Source organism: Mobula hypostoma, chromosome 5 (assembly GCF_963921235.1).
Source record: "Mobula hypostoma chromosome 5, sMobHyp1.1, whole genome shotgun sequence".
Lineage (NCBI taxonomy): Eukaryota > Metazoa > Chordata > Chondrichthyes > Myliobatiformes > Myliobatidae > Mobula > Mobula hypostoma.
The window spans coordinates 12,174,493-12,191,940 of record NC_086101.1 but is presented as its reverse complement, the minus strand read 5'-3'; the positions used below and the strand labels follow the sequence as shown (position 1 = coordinate 12,191,940).

The 17,448-nt window shown below is 46.8% G+C and overlaps 1 protein-coding gene across 1 annotated transcript in view; it reads right to left on the bottom strand.

Annotated features, from left to right (window-relative positions):
• Positions 1-17,448, bottom strand: part of tcf19l (transcription factor 19 (SC1), like) — a 34,107-nt gene that overhangs the window by 15,698 nt on the left and 961 nt on the right. Inside the window, exon 2 of the mRNA XM_063048026.1 lies at positions 15,804-16,578. Within this exon, the coding sequence (XP_062904096.1) occupies positions 15,804-16,578 (775 nt within the window). The remainder of the gene's footprint in view (positions 1-15,803; positions 16,579-17,448) is intronic.

Sequence of the window (17,448 nt, the reverse complement as noted above, 5' to 3'; positions counted from 1 at the left end):
AATCCCTCCATGGCATCCACCTTTTCTGCAGCCGGGACACGATCTCTGATTAACTGTGCCATACCCCCACCTCTTTTGCCTCCCTCCCTGTCTTTTCTGAAGCATCTAAAACCCAGCACTTGAAGTAACCATTCCTGTCCCTGAGCCTTCCAAGTCTCTGTAATGGCCACCACATAATATCTCCAAGTACTTATCTACCCTAAGCTCATTCCCTTTGTTCACAACACTCCTTGCGTTAAAATAGACACATCTCAAACCATCGGTCTGAGCGTGTCCCTTCTCTATCACCTGCCTATCCTCCTTCTCACACTGTCTACAAACTTTCTCTATTTGTGAGCCAACCTCCTCTTCCCCAGTCTCTTGAGTTCCGTTCCCACCCCCCAACAATTCTAGTTTAAACTCTCCCCAGTAGCCTTAGCAAACCTCCCTGCCAGGATATTGGTCCCCCGGGATTCAAGTGCAACCCGTCCTTTTTGTACAGGTCACACCTGCCCCAAAAGAGGTCCCAATGATCCAGAAATCTGAATCCCTGCCCCCTGCTCCAATCCCTCAGCCACACTTTTATCCTCCACCTCATTCTATTCCTATCCTCACTGTTGCGTGGCACAGGCAGTAATCCCGAGATTACTACATTTGCGGTCCTGTTTCTCAACTTCCTTCCTAACTCCCTGTAGTCTTTTTTCAGGACCTCTTTCCTTTTCCTACCGAAGTAATTGGTACCAATATGTACCACAACGTCTGGCTGTTCTCCCTCCCACTACATTGACTACAGGATATCTTGGATGCGATCTGAAATATCCTGGACCCTGGCACCTGGGAGGCAACCTACCATCCGAGTTTCTTTCCTGTGTCCACCGAATCGCCTGTCTGACCCCCTAACTGTAGAGTCCCCTATCACTCCTGCCATCCTCTTCCTTTCCCTACCCTTCTGAGCCACAGGGTCAGACTCCATGCCAGAGGCACGGCCACTGTTGCTTCCCCCAGGCAGGCTGTACTCCTCCATCAGTACTTAAACAGGCGTACTTATTGTCAAGGGGCACAGCCACAGGGGTACTCTCCAGTACCCGACTCTTTCCCTTCCCCCTCCTGACTGTGACCCACTTGTCTGTCTCCCGTGACCCTGGTGTGACCACCTGCCTATAACTCCTTTCTATCACCTCCTCGCTCTCCCTTACCAAGCGAAGGTCATCAAGCTGCATCTCCAGTTCCCTAACGCGGTCCCTTAGGAGCTGCAGCTCGACACACCTGGTGCAGATATGGCCGTCCGGGAGGCTGGGAGACTCCAGGACCTCCCACATCTGACACCGAGCACAGAAAACTGGCCTCACACTCATACTACTTCCTTTCCACAATTAACACAGGTGAACCTACCTCGCCTCTTCCTGTTACCGCCTAAGCCCATTGAGCCAAAGCCCTATCACTCTGCCGCCTCTCACGCCGCTGCCCACTGGATATGGCAGTCTTCTTTTTAAACCTTTCGCACTCTACTGGTTGACGTCATGCACCTGCGCAGTCTTGCCTCTCTTTTACCCCAAGTAGTAAAAAAAACTCCCTTCGCTCCGAAAAATCAGCCGTTCACTCGCAGCCTTCTTGCTCCAAAGCAAAAACCGTTGATGATTCCTTGCTTTTTTAAACCTTTCACGCTCTACTAGCTGACGTCTCACCTCTCATTTACGAGTAGTAAAACTCCCCTCGCTCCAAAAAAAATCAGCCGTTCACTCGCAGCCTTCTTGCTCCGAATCCCGTGCATCAATTTTTTCACTCACGAGTTCAGATGTGCCATACAATTCTTGTACCCCCATTCAATTCTTGTAAAAATGTTAATATAGAACTCGTGCGTGAAAAAAAATGGCATCTGAACTTTTGACGCATGGAATGTAAAGGGTTGGCCACCCCTGATGTAGAGTGTGATCTCCCAAACTTCCTATCCACAGAATCACCAACAGTTTGGTCATCGTTTTAAATTCTTCAGTACTGCAGGCCTGTAAAGAATACTAAGGAAATTCATTAATGCAGGGGGCCGATAGAGGACAGCAGATGTATGATACTGTCATAGAAGCTAGGGAATTCAGGGAATCGGTGTTGTCCCGACAGTTAGTCATTCAGCCAGAGAAGTGTGGGTAGAGTTGAAACACAAAGGTAGAGATGTCCATGGGACAAGACCAAGTCTAACTTAGACATTGGAAAATAATTGCTGGTAGAAATATAGCCACAGGTGATGTACTGGAAGACTGGATGGCGACTAAGATTGTATTTTTAGTTAAGAAGGGCTGCAAGAACAAGCGACAGTAGGCTGTGGAGACCAACAGGAAGAGATTATGAATGGAAATAATTAACTGTGACACCACAGTAACATAGCGGTTAGTGCAACACTACTGAAGCTCTGTGCACTGGAGTTTGGAGTTCATTTCCAGTGCTGCTTGCAAGGATTTGTATCTTGTTCCCACGACTGCATGGGCTTTCTCCAGGAGTCCCGGATTCCTCCCACAATCTAAAGGTGTACTGCTTCGTAGGTTAATTGGATAACTTTACAATGGTTAAACCCAGGGGATTACAACCCAGGTGGGTTGCTGGGTGACACAGCTTGGTAGGACCTGTTCAGTGTTGTGTCTCTCAATATATATATATTTTTTAAAAACTGCTTTTGGAAAGTCAGCATAGCTCTGTATGTGGGAAGTAAGTGTTTTGCAGAGCTGAGTTTTTATTTTAAAGAAGTGACGAGGAAGATTTGCCAATGGTGCCATCACAACAAACATCTCAGTCCATGGTCAGAAACTTGAGACAGTGCAGCAGTTCAAATACCTGGGGACAATCATCAGTGATGAAGGATCAAGACCAGAATTCCTGGCAAGAACTGCACAGATAATGACTGCACTATCCAATCTCAAGTCAATATGGAGGGACAGCAACATCACCATGAAGTACAAGATCAGACTCCTGCATGCATTGGTATTCTCCATCTTCCTGTACGCATGTGAGACATGGACCCTCACAGCAGAGCTACAGAGGAAGATACAGGCATTGGAAATGAGATGCTATCACAACATCTGGGGCATCACAAACGAGCAGGTCCACAAGACCATCCAGCACCACATTGGCCCCCATGAAGACCTTCTCACAATGGTAAAGAAAAGAAAGCTGAGATGTTACGGCCACGTAACAAGATCCAGTGGCCTTGAAAAGACCGTTCTACAAGGAACTGTGGAGGGGAAAAGGAGAGACAGACAGAGGAAAAGATGGACAGGGAAAACATTTGCGGTGACCCAGGCTCTGGCACACAACCGTGACAGATGGAACAGACTGGTGCAAAGCTTGTCATGACGGCGCCCCGACGACTCCACCAGGAGTTAAGGTGGCAAGGAAGGAAGGGAAAGATTTACAAGGGTAGGGTGTTAGATGTCACCCATCTGGACCTCAGCAAGGCCTTTAACAAGGTCCCACATGGTAGGTCGGTTTGGAAGGTTAGATCATGGAGTGTGCTAGCCAATGGGATACAAAATTGGCTCAGTGGTAGGAGTCAGAGTGGTAGTCGAGGGTTGTTTTTCTCGATTGGAAGCCTGTGACCAGCAGGATCCGTGCTGAGCCATGTTGTTTGTCATCCATATTACTAATTAGAATGAGTCTGCAGGTGGCATGGTTGTGGATGACACCAAACTTGATGGCAGAGTGGATGGTGTAGGGTATCCAAGATTACAATGGGATCTATATCAACAGGGAAAATGGCCCAAGGAAATATATAGAGCTTAACTTGGAATAGTGTGAAGTGCTACATGAAATAAAAACTTCGCGGCAGACTAATTGATTCACGATTCATTAGCAGGAGTAAATAAAAGTAAAGCAGGATCAATGTAGCGTGGCCTTTGTGTGAGTGGACCAGTGTATGAGTGGGAACTTGAGGCTTTGGCGAAGAGGCACAGGCAAGTGGTAGGTAAGGCTTTTGTAGTAGCTGAGTAAAAAGACTAATTAAATAAAGTAGGGATGATGCAGGATCAGGTGATGTGCTGTAGCTGCATGATGTGGGAGCTGGTGGACCCCATTGTGGTTCCTAGTGACCACATCTGCAGCAAGTGTTGGCTGCTCGAGGAACTCAGGCTCAAAGTTGATGATCTGGAATCTGAGCTTTAAACACTGCGGCACATACGGGAGGGGGAAGAGTTACCTGGATTCTCTGTTTCAGGAGATAGTCACACCCATTAGATTAGCCGCCTCAAATTCAGTCTGTGGTCAGGGACAAGAGGGTGTGACTGCAAGTGAGGTGGATAGTGGGTTCCAAGGGACAGTGGTGGAGGAGCCTCAGCCCTTGAGCTTGTCCAACAGGTCTGAGATTCCTGCTCCCTGTGTGGATGAGAGTGGGTGCTGTAGGAAGGATGAGCAACCTAACTCTGGCACCATAGTTCAGAGAGTCATTCAAGAGGGGGGAAAGAGAAGAGAAATGTAGTGGCAATTGGGGATAGTATAGTCAGGGAAATAGACAGAGTTCTCTGTCATGAGGATAGAGCATTCCGAAGGCTGTCTTACCTGCCTGGTGCCCGGGTTTAGGATATCTCATCTGACCTGCAGAGGAATTTGCAGTGGGAGAGGAAAGATCCAGCTGTTGTGGTCCATGTGGGTACCAACAACATAGGTAGAATGAGGAAAGAGGTTCTGCTGAGGGAATTTGAGCAGCTAGAGACTAAATTAAAAAGCAGAACCAAAAAGGTAGTAATCTCCGGATTACTACCTAAGCCAGGTGCAAACTGGCATAGGGTCAAGAAAATTAGAGAGAAAATTGCATATCTCAAGGATTGGTGTAGTAGAAGTGGGTTTGAATTCATGGGAAATTGACACCAGTATTGGAGAAGGAGGGAGCTGTACAAATGGGACCTGGATTCCAGCGATCGCATAACTAGGGCTGTGGATAGGGCTTTAAACTAAAGAGAAGAGGGGTGGATTCAACAGATTGGAGAAGTATGGATAAAGTAAAAAAGAAAAGTATAGATAAAGAAAAGCAAAAGATAAAAGTAAGACGGGGTGAAGATAAGTCAACTACAAAAGAATAAAAGATCACAAGATTTTGAAAGCACGATAAGTATAAAGGCACTTTATTTGAATGCCCATAGTATTCAAAACAAGGTCAGTGAACATGTGCCACAAATCTGTACAAAGGGGTATAACTTAGTGGCAATTGTAGAGACGCAGTTGCAGGGTGGAGAGGATCGTGAATGTAATGTCCAAGGATATCAGGTAATGTGGAAGAATAGGCAGGAAGAGAAGGGAGGAGTGGTAGTGCTCTTAATTAAAAATGAGATCAGTGTGCTAGTGAGAGACGACACAAGATATAAGGAGCAGAATGTTAAATCTGTCTGGGTGGATACTAGGAATAGTAAAGTGAAAAAAAAATCACTGGTGGGAGTTGTCTATCAGCCACTGAATAATGACATTACAGTGGCACAGGCAATAAACAGAAATATCTGAGACATGTAAGAATGGAACAGCAGTTATCGTGGGGGATTTCAACTTGCACATAGATTGGGTGAATCAAGTTGGTCAAGGTAGTCTTGAGGAGGATGTCATAGAATGCATCCATGATGGCTTTCTTGAACAGCATGTTACTGAACCTACAAGGGAACATGCTATCTTGGATCTGGTCTTGTGCAATGAGACAGGTAAAATTAGCAATCTCGTAGTTAAGGATCCTCTTGGAAACAGTGACCACAGGATGGTTGAGTTTCTCACACAAATGGTGGGTGCAATAGTTCGATTTAAAACCAGTGTATTATGCCTGAACAATGGAGACTACAATGGGATGAGGGAGGATTTGCCTAGTGTCGACTGGGAACACAGGCTATATGGTGGGATGGTTGAGGAACAGTGGAAGACTTTCAAAGAGATTTTTCACAGTGCTCAACAAAAGTATATTCCAGTTAAAAGCAAGGACAATAAGGGTGAGGAGAGCCAGCTCTGGATAACTAAGGAAATAAAAGAAGGGATCAAACTAAAAGCTCGTGCTAGTCGCCAAGAGCAGTGGGAAACTGGAAGATTGTGAAAACTTTAAAAAGCAACAAAGAACCACTAAGCAAGCAATTAAAAAAGGGAAGATATAGAACATAGAATAGGACAGCACAGTACAGGCCCTCTGCCCACAATGTTGTGCCGACCCTCAAACCCTGCCTCCCATATAAGCCCCCACCTTAAATTCCTCCATATACCTGTCTAGTAGTCTTTTAAACTTCACTAGTGTATATGCCTCCACCACTGACTCAGGCAGTCCATTCCACTCACCAACCACTCTCTGAGTGAAAAATCTTCCTCTAATGTCCCCCTTGAACTTCCCACCCTTTACCTTAAAGCCACGTCCTTTTATATTGAGCAGTAGTGCCCTGGGGAAGAGGTGCCGGCTATCCACTCTATCTGTTCCTCTTATTATCTTGTACACCTCGATCATGTCTCCTTTCATCGTCCTTCTCTCCAAAGAGTAAAGCCCCAGCTCCCTTAATCTCTGATCATAATGCATACTTTCTAAACCAGGGAGCATCCTGGTAAATCTCCTCTGTACCCTTTCCAATGCTTCCACATCCTTCCTATAGTGAGGCGACCAGAACTGGACACAGTACTCCAAGTGTGGCCCAACCAGAGTTTTATAGAGCTACATCATTACATCGCGACTCTTCCTAACTCTATCCCTCAACTTATGAAAGCTAACACCCCATAAGCTTTCTTCACTACCCTATCCACCTGTGAGGCAACTTTCAGGGATCTATGGAAACATACCCCAAGATCCCTCTGCTCCTCCACACTACCAAGTATCCTGCCATTTACTTTGTACTCTGCCTTGGAGTTTGTCCTTCCAAAGTGTACCACCTCACACTTCTCCGGGTTGAACTCCATCTGCCACTTCTCAGCCCACTTCTGCATCCTATCAATGTCTCTCTGCAATCTTTGACAATCCTCTACACTATCTACAACACCACCAACCTTTGTGTCATTGCAAACTTGCCAACCCACCCTTCTACCCCCACATCCAGGTCGTTCATGAAAATCACGAAAAGTAGAGGTCCTAGAACAGATCCTGTGGGACACTACTAGTCACAATCCTCCAATCTGAATGTACTCTCTCCACCACCGCCCTCTGCCTTCTGCAGGCAAGCCAATTCTGAATCCACCTGGCCAAACTTCCCTGGATCCCATGCCTTCTAACTTTCTGAATAAGCCTACCGTGTGGAACCTTGTCAAATGCCTTACTAAAATCCATATAGATCACATCCACTGCACTACCCTCATCTATATGCCTGGTCACCTCCTCAAAGAACTCTATCAGGCTTGTTAGACACGATCTGCCCTTCACAAAGCCATGCTGACTGTCCCTGATCAGACCATGATTCTCTAAATGCCTATAGATCCTATCTCTAAGAATCTTTTCCAACAGCTTTCCCACCACAGACGTAAGGCTCACTGGTCTATAATTACCCGGACTATCTCTACTACCTTTTTTGAACAAGGGGACAACATTCGCCTCCCTCCAATCCTCCAGTACCATTCCCGTGGACAACGAGGACATAAAGATCCTAGCCAGAGGCTCAGCAATCTCTTCTCTTGCCTCGTGGAGAAGCCTGGGGAATATTCCGTCAGGTCCCGGGGACTTATCTGTCCTAATGTATTTTAACAACTCCAACACCTCCTCTCCCTTAATATCAACGTGCTCCAGAACATCAACCTCACTCATTGTCCTCACCATCATCAAGTTCCCTCTCATTGGTGAATACCGAAGAGAAGTATTCATTGAGGACCTCGCTCACTTCCACAGCCTCCAGGCACATCTTCCCACCTTTATCTCTAATCAGTCCTACCTTCACTTCTGTCATCCTTTTGCTCTTCACATAATTGAAGAATGCCTTGGGGTTTTCCTTTACCCTACTCACCAAGGCCTTCTCATGCCCCCTTCTTACTCTTCTCAGCCCCTTCTTAAGCTCCTTTCTTGCTTCCCTATATTCCTCAATAGACCCATCTGATCCTTGCTTCCTAAACCTCATGTATGCTGCCTTCTTCTACCTGACTAGATTTTCCACCTCACTTGTCAACCATGGTTCCTTCACCCTACCATTCTTTATCTTCCTCACCGGGACAAATTTATCCCTAACATCCTGCAAGAGATCTCTAAACATTGACCACATGTCCATAGTACATTTCCCTGCAAAAACATCATCCCAATTCACACCCGCAAGTTCTAGCCTTATAGCCTCATAGCCTATAAACTAACACAAAATATACAAACATATATAAAGCCGAAAAGGGTGGCTAAAGTGAACATGGGTCCCTTGGAGGATGAGGAGAAATTGATATTGGGTAATGAGGAAATGGCTGAGGATTTGAATGACTACTTTGTGTTGGTCTTAGCAGTGGAGGACACGTCAAACATGCCAAAGGGAGCTGTTATAGATGCGATGGGAGGTGAGGACCTCAATAGCTATCACTAAAGAGGTAGTGCTGAGCAAACTTGTGGGCCTGAAGATAGACAAGTCCCCTGGTCCTGATGGAATGCTTCCCAGGGTACTGAAAGAAATGGCAGAAGTTATCGTGGAGGCTTTGGTGATAACTCACCAAAATTCTCTGGACTCTGGGCAGGTCCCGGCGGATTGAAAGACGGCAAATGTCATACCGCTGTTCAAAAAAAGATGTAGGCAAAGGGCAGGTAACTATAGTCCAGTTACTTTAACATCTATAGTTGGGAAAATGCTTGAAGCAATCATTAAAGAAGAAATAACAAGGCATCTGGAAAGAAATTGATCCATCAGGCAGACGCAGCATGGATTTAGTAAGGGGAGGTCCTGTTTGACAAACTTACTGGAGTTCCTTGAGGATATAACAAGCACATTGGACAGAGGGGAATTATTTTCTTGGATTTCCAGAAGGCACTCAATAAGGTGCCACATGAAAGACTTATCCATAAGATAAGGATGCATAGAATTGGGGTGACATATTAGCATGGGCAGAGGATTGGTTAACTAATAGAAAGCAGAGAGTTAGGATACATGTGTATTACTCTGGTTGAATTGAACGGAATTGACTTTATTACTTACATCCTTCATATACATGAGTAAAAATCTTTACATTACACATCCATCTAAATGTGCAATGTAAAATTTATAGTAATCTATAATAAACAGTATGTACCAACAATCAGTGGTGAATGGTGTGCCGCAGGGGTTGGTGCTGGGCCCAACTGTTCACGATATACATTAACGATCTGGAAGAGGGGACCAAGTGTATTGCATCTAAGTTTGCTGATGATTCTAAATTGAGTGAAAAAGCAAATTGTGCAGAAGATATGGAGAGTCTGCAGCGAAATATAGATAGGTTAAGCGAGTGGGCAAGGATCTGGCAGATGGAGTACAATGTTGGTACATGCAAGGTAACCACTTTGGAAGGGAAAATAAAAGAACAGATTATCATTTAAATGGTAAAAAAAATTGCAGCACACCGTTGTGCAGAGAGATTTGGGAGTGCTTGTGCATGAATCACAAAAGGTTGGTTTGCAGGTGCAGCAGTCTATCAAGGCGGCAAATGGAATGTTGGCTAGATGGATTGAATTTAAGAACAGGGAGGATATGCTGCAACTGTATGGGGTACTGGTGAGGCCGCACCTGGAGTACTGCGTGCAATTCTGGTCTCCTGACTTGAGGAAGAATATACTGGCTTTGGAGGCGGTGTAGAGGAGGTTCATCCGGTTGAGGGGGTGAAACTACGTGAACTCATTTCTGCATACCTCAACACTGTTTTATCCCCCCTTGTTCAATCCCTTCCCACCTATGTTCGTGACACTTCTCACGCTCTGGATTTTTTCAGTGATTTCAAGTTCCCTGGCCCCCATTGTCTTATTTTCACCATGGATGTCCAGTCCCTGTATACCTCCAAACACCACCAGGAAGGTCTCAAAGCTCTCCGTTTCTTTTTGGATTCCAGACCCAACCAGTTCCCCTCTACCACCACTCTCCTCCGTCTGGTAGAATTGGTTCTTATTTTTAATAATTTCTCCTTTGGCTCCTCCCACTTCCTCCAAACTAAAGGTGTAGCTAGGGGCACCCACATGGGTCCCAGCTATGCCTGCCTTTTTGTTGGCTTTGTGGAACAGTCCATGTTCCAAGTCTATACTGGTATCCGTCCCCCATTTTTCCTTCACTACATCGACGATTGCATTGGCGCTGCTTCCTGCACGCCTGCTGAACTCGTTGACTTCATCAACTTTGCCTCCAACTCCCATCCTGCCCTCAAATTTACATGGTCCATTTCCAACACCTCCCTCCCCTTCCTTGATCTCTTTGTCTCTGGAGACAACTTACCTACTGATGTCAACTATAAGCCCATGGACTCTCTCAGCTACCTGGACTATTCCTTTTCCCAACATGTTACTTGCAAAAACGCCATCCTCTTCTCTCACTTCCTCCGTCTCCACCGCATCTGCTCTCAGAATGAGGCTTTTCATTCCAGGACGAAGGAGATGACTTCTTTTATTAAAGAAAGGGGCTTCCCTTCCTCCACCATCAACTCTGCCCTCAAACTCATCTCTCCCATTTCACACACATCTGCTCTCACCCTATCCTCCTGCCACCCCACTAGGAATAGGGTTCCTCTTGTCCTCACCTACCACCCCACCAGCCTCCGTGTCCAACATATAATTCTCCGTAACTTCCACCACCTCCAACGGGATCCCACCACCAAGCACATCTTTCCCACTTTCTGCTTTCCGCAGGGATCGCTCCCTACGCGACTCCCTTGTCCATTCGTGCCCCCCCATCCCCTCCCACTGATCTCCCTCCAGGCACTTATCCTTGTAAGCGGAACAAGTGCTACACCTGCCTCACCACCATTCAGGGCCCAGACAGTCCTTCCAGGTGAGGCGACACTTCACCTGTGAGTCGGCTGGGGTGATATACTGCGTCCGGTGCTCTCGATGTGGCCTTCTATATATTGGTGAGACCCGATGCAGACTGGGAGACCGTTTCGCTGAACACCTATGCTCTGTCCGCCAGAGAAAGCAGGATCTCCCAGTGGCCACACACTTTAATTCCACGTCCCATTCCGATATGTCAATCCATGGCCTCCTCTACTGTCGAGATAAAGCCACACTCAGGTTGGAGGAACAACACCTTATATTCCGTCTGGGTAGCCTCCAACCTGATGGCATGAATATTGGCTTCTCTAACTTCCGTTAATGCCCCTCCTCCCCTTCTTACCCCCATCCCTAATTTATTTTTTTTCTCTCTTTCCCTCTCACAATATCTCCTTGCCTGTTCTCCATCTTCCTCTGGTGTTGCCCTTCCCCTTTCTTTCTTCCAAGGCCCCCTGCCCTATGATACTCCCCCTTCTCCAGCCTTATCCCTTTTGCCAATCAACTTCCCAGCTCTTGGCTTCATCCCTTCCCCTCCTGTCTTCTCCTATCATTTCGTGTCTCCCCCTCTCCCTTTCAAATCTCTTACTATCGCTTTTTCCCGTTAGTCCTGACGAAGGGTCTCAACCCGAAACATCGACTGTATTTCTTCCTATAGATGTTGCCTGGCCTGCTGTGTTCCACCAGCATTTTGTGTGTGTTGCATGGAGAGATTGAGTCACTTGGGATGGTACTTGCTGGCATTCAGAAGAATGAGAGATCTTATAGAAACATAAAATTATGAAAGGGATAGATAAGATAGAGGCAAGAACATTGTTTCCAAGAGACATTATCTCAAGATTCGGGGAGTAGATTTAGGATGGAGATGGGACATATCTGCTTTTCCCAGTGGGCGGTGAATCTGTGGAATTCTCTGCCCAATGAAGCAGTGGAGGCTTCTCAGTAAATATATGTGAGACAGGGTTAGATAGGGTTTTGCAAGGTTGGGGAATTAAGAGTTATGGGGAAAAGGCAGGGAGGTGGAGGTGAATCCATGATCAGATCCGCCATGATCTTATTGAATGGTGAAGCAGGCTCGACGGGCCAGATGGCCGACTCCTGCTCCTATTTCTTCTGTTCTTCACTCGGAGGGTCATGAGAGTGTGGAATGAACCGATTGTGAGAGTGTGAGCTTAATTTCAACATTTAAGAGAAGTCTGGATAGGTGCATGGAGGGTATGGTCCCGGAAGAGGTCGATGGTGGTAGGCAGTTTAAATGGTTGCCACATGGACGAGATGTTTCTGTGCTGTACCTTGCCATGACCACGGGCAGGATTTGCTCTGTAAATGCCAGGACCATGCATTGTGTTGTAGAATTGAGTCACCGAGGGGTACACGTCCAATGTGACAACACAGGTAGGCAGGGTGATCAGATGATGTTTGTCACTCCCACCATCATTCAAGGCACTGAGCTCAAGAAAATGAGAAAATCTGTAGAAATCCAAAAGCAACACACACAAAATGCGCGAGGAACTCAGCAGGTCAGGCAGCATTTATGGAAAAGAGTAAACAGTTGACGTTTTGGGTTGAGACCCTTCATTGGGACAGAATTGAGCATAAGAGTTGGGATGTCATTGCTGAGAAGGCACTTGGAGAATCCTGTGCAGTTCTGGATGCCTACCTCCAGGAAGGATGTTATTAATCTGGAAAGGGAGCAGAAAAGAATTACAAGGATTTTGCCAAGACGAGAGAGCATGAGCTATAAGGAGAGACTAAATAGGTTGTGGTTATTTTCTCTGGAGGCTCGGAGTGACCTTACACAGGTACATAAAATCATGAAGGGCATAGATAAGGTGAATGGTCTGTCTTTTTCTTATAGAGGGCATAGATTTAAAGTTGGGGGGAAAGATTTAATGGGGACCTGAGATATATGTTTTTTTTGACACAAGCAGCAGTGGGTATATGGACTGAGCTGCCAAACGAAGTGGTGGAGGCAGAAACCATTACAATGTTTGAAAGACATTTAGACGAGTACATGGATGGAAAAAATCTTGAGGTGGAAGAAATAAAGGGTCAAAGAAGGAACCTAACAGGAGAGCAGTGGACAGGAGGAGCTGAGGGCAATACAGAGGGACCTGAAAGCCAGGATCAGGGAGGCTAAAGACAGGTACAGGAGGAAGCTTGAGTGGAAACTCCAGCAGAACAACATGAGAGAGGTCTGGAGGGGGATGAGGACCATCACTGGGTTCTGGCAAACTAGCAACAGAGGAGCTGAAGGCAGTGTGGACAGGGCCAATGAACATAACCTGTTCTTTAACAGATTTGACATTGTGACCCCTGCCCATCCCCCACATGAGCCATCTGTTGTCAGTCCCCAACCAACACATATTCCACTCTCCTCTCCTACCCCTCCTCACAGTCCCCCACCCTGCTCTCATGACTATACCCATTCCCCACACAAAACCACCACGGTGGGCTTCACAGCTCTACTGGTGAGAAGACAGCTGAAACGTCTCAACCCAAGCAAGGCTGCAGGATCAGATGGTGTCAGTACCAAGGTGCTCAAAGCCTGTGCCCCTCAGCTATGTGGAGTACTTCGCCATGTATTCAACCTGAGCCTGAGGCTCCGGAGGGTTCCTGTATTGTAGAAGACGTCCTGCCTTGTCCCTGTGCTGAAGACACCGCGCCCTGGCGGCCTCAATGACTACAGACCGGTGGCATTGACCTCCCACATCATGAAGACCCTGGAGAGACTTGTTCTAGAGCTGCTCCGGCCTATGGTCAGGCCACACTTAGATCCCCTCCAGTTCGCCTACCAGCCCCGACTAGGAGTTGAGGATGCCATCGTCTTCCTGCTGAACCGTGTCTACGCCCAACTGGACAAGCCAGCGAGCACTGTGAGGGTCATGTTTTTTGACTTCTCCAGTGCGTTCAACACCATCCGTCCTGCTCTGCTGGGGGAGAAGCTGACAGCGATGCAGGTGGATGCTTCCCTGGTGTCATGGATTCTTGATTACCTGACTGGTAGACCACAGTACGTGTGCTTGCAACACTGTGTGTCCGACAGAGTGATCAGCAGCACTGGGGCTCCACAGGGGACTGTCTTGTCTCCCTTTCTCTTCACCATTTACACCTCGGACTTCAACTACTGCACAGAATCTTGTCATCTTCAGAAGTTTTCTGATGACTCTGCCATAGTTGGATGCATCAGCAAGGGAGATGAGGCTGAGTACAGGGCTACGGTAGGAAACTTTGTCACATGGTGTGAGCAGAATTATCTGCAGCTTAATGTGAAAAAGACTAAGGAGCTCGTGGTGGACTTGAGGAGAGCTAAGCTACTGGTGACCCCTGTTTCCATCCAGGGGGTCAGTGTGGACATGGTGGAGGATTACAAATACCTGGGGATACAAATTGACAATAAACTGGACTGGTCAAAGAACACTGAGGCTGTCTACAAGAAGGGTCAGAGCTGTCTCTATTTCCTGAGGAGACTGAGGTCCTTTAACATCTGCCGGACGATGCTGAGGATGTTCTACGAGTCTGTGGTGGCCAATGCTCTCATGTTTGCTGTTGTGTGCTGGGGCAGCAGGCTGAGGGTGGCAGACACCAACAGAATCAGCAAACTCATTCGTAAGGCCAGTGATGTTGTGGGGATGGAACTGGACTCTCTCACGGCGGTGTCTGAAAAGAGGATGCTGTCTAAGTTGCATGCCATCTTGGACAATGTCTCCCATCCACTACATAATGTACTGGGTGGGCACAGGAGTACATTCAGCCAGAGACTCATTCCACCGAGATGCAGCACTGAGCGTCACAGGAAGTCATTGCTGCCTGTGGCCATCAAACTTTACAACTGCTCCCTTGGAGGGTCAGACATCCTGAGCCAATAGGCTGGTCCTGGACTTATTTCATAGTTTACTGGCATAATTTACATATTACTATTTAACTATTTACGGTTCTATTACTATTTATTATTTATGGAGCAACTGTAACGAAAACCAATTTGCCTCGGGATTAATAAAGTATGACTATGACTATAACTATTGGAAGAAATGGGAGGGGAGTCAGAATAGGGAATGGAAAAAGGAAAAGGGAGGAGGAGGGGGAGAAATTGCCAGAAGTTATTAAAATCAATGTGCACGCCATCAGGTTGGAGGCTACCCAGACAGACAATGAGGCGTTGCTCTTCCAGCTTGAGTTTGGCCGCATTGTGGCAGTAGAGGAGGCCACGGACAGACATACCAGAATGACAACAGAATATCGAACTGAAATGGGTAACCACTGGGAGATCCTGCCTTTTGCAGCAGACAGTAAAGATGCTCGACAAAGTGGTCATCTCATCTGCATTTGGGTCTCAACAATGTACAGGAGGTTGCAGGAGGAGCTCGAGAGACTCACAAGTTAAGCTTCACTTTACCTGGAAGGTCATTTTGGGGCCCTGAATATTGGCAAGGGAGGAGATGTAAGGGCAGGCGTAGCATTTGACCACTTGTCCCGATAAGTGCCAGGAGGGAGATAAGTGAAGAGGGATGGAAGACTCACAAAATGAGCAATCCCTATAGAAGGCGGGGGATTGGGGAGCAGAGGAGGGAAAGATGTGGATAGTGGTGGCATCCCTTTGGAGACGGATATTTATGGGTCTCGCTCAAAGTTAGCACAGTTCTAATCTCTTTACCCTGGTATGTTAAAACCGAAAGTACAAGCAGCAGGGCTACATTAGTCTGCAACTGCACTGGAGTATGGGAAAGATGGGTTTTGGCTTCGATCTGAACTGCGCAGCCCTCAAGGATTTCATGCAAACGATTCACTTGACTGTACATCAACAAATAAAGTTCATTTTTAATCTTTCAATCACTTATTTGCAGCACACTTCCAACTTCAGGAAGCATTAGACAGGTAGGTAAGGATTCTCCATCCAAAAAGTGCAAGATGTAAATTTGAGAAACACATGTGGACTTACCCAGTGGGAGTGATGTGGGTATTCTCCATTGAATTTTGGAGAACGGGAGTGTTGTGCTCCAATTTATGCCTTTTGAAAGTAGGCTTTGGTTCTGGCGACAGTTCCCGAACACCCAAAGTCAACTGTCGGTACAGATCTGGGTCAACGTCAGACTCAGACTTACAGTGCCGACGGCTGTTGGCACTTTGTTGCACCTCTACTGAGAACCGTTGTAATTCCTCCTCGAGCTCCAGGTCAGGAAGAACAGTGTGGACTGTCTTCCGCCGTTGCTTGGTTACAGGCCTCTTCTGGGCTGGGGCAGCAACTGCATTGTTACTGGGACGGCAGCCATTCAAAGAGAACTGCTGAAATTTTCCAAGAACTCCCTTTGTATCATTGCACTGGCCTCTACCTCCCCGTTCTGTCTGAAATGCAGACAGTTGTGACTTCAGCTTGCTGATACTTCCTATGGAATTCAGAATTAACGTTGCCCGGGAAGCAGCTGGAGTTTCAGTGAAGCTCCGTATCCTGGTCCCTTGGGGAGAGATGCACTTGTCTGTAGAACAAACAGGTCGAAATCCACACTGCTCCCGAACCTTGGGGATTGTTATGGCATCAAAGTCTGCTGGACGGACCCTGACCTTTTGGAACAGAAAATAGAATTCAGAGTCCTGCTGACTTGCCAAACAACCTTCTGGGATATTCACAGCATCTGGGTGGCCAAAAGTGACAGTATCTCCATCTGCAAGCTCTGTCCTTTGGCCTTTGGGTATGCGAACATCATTCACAAAGGTACCTAGAGAAAACAACACAGCCATCAGCATGCCTTCCTTAGACGTAATCAGCTCGCAAACATTCACTCTTGCAACTCAGAAATGCTCATTAGTGCAAACTTGCTGATGTCGGAGTCTGGTTCTTTTCCTCCCAGTGAAGATCCGTATTTAACAAGATTACGGACACTGCTATGTCATGCCAGTTGACAGCACATCACAAGTGTTATTGGATGTCAAACCGGTATTAATGGGCCATCTGTCACAGGAATTATAGGAACAGATCAGGCATCTCAATTTACCATTTTAACCATCAGCAAACAAAAGAAAATGGCTTGTATTATATTCCATCTGCACTACACAATTAGGACAGTGACAGACAAGACAGCTGACAGTGAAGGTGCAATGATTCTGACAATGAAAGGTAACTTCAAATCCACTCTTGCTCCTCTAATCTTTAAACCATCCCTTGTCCTTGAACACTCCAATAAACCCTTCCCCATTCGAGAAAAAGCACTTAAATTAGCATTCCCAATTTTCCTTTAGTCCCGTATGCCTTACTCTCTTTGGGTCTAAAATCTCCCCAGAAACTCCGATTTATAATCAGTTTTGATTTTATCCCTCTCCTCAACCCAACCCCTTTTCCCCTCACACCACCGTAGCCCCCCCCCCCCCACCCCGGCTACCACTCTCTCCATAACCCAACCCCTCCACCTCCCCTCCTCAAGGCTCCAGCCCCTTTTCTACACCCTAGCTGCCTCACCTCCAGCCCATATCCAGACGCCCAGCCCACCTGGCGCAGATTAATACGACCCAGCAAACATAGAAATCTACAGCACATTACAGGCCCTTCGGCCCACAATGTTGTACTACCCAGTAGCTCTTCCTCATCCCGA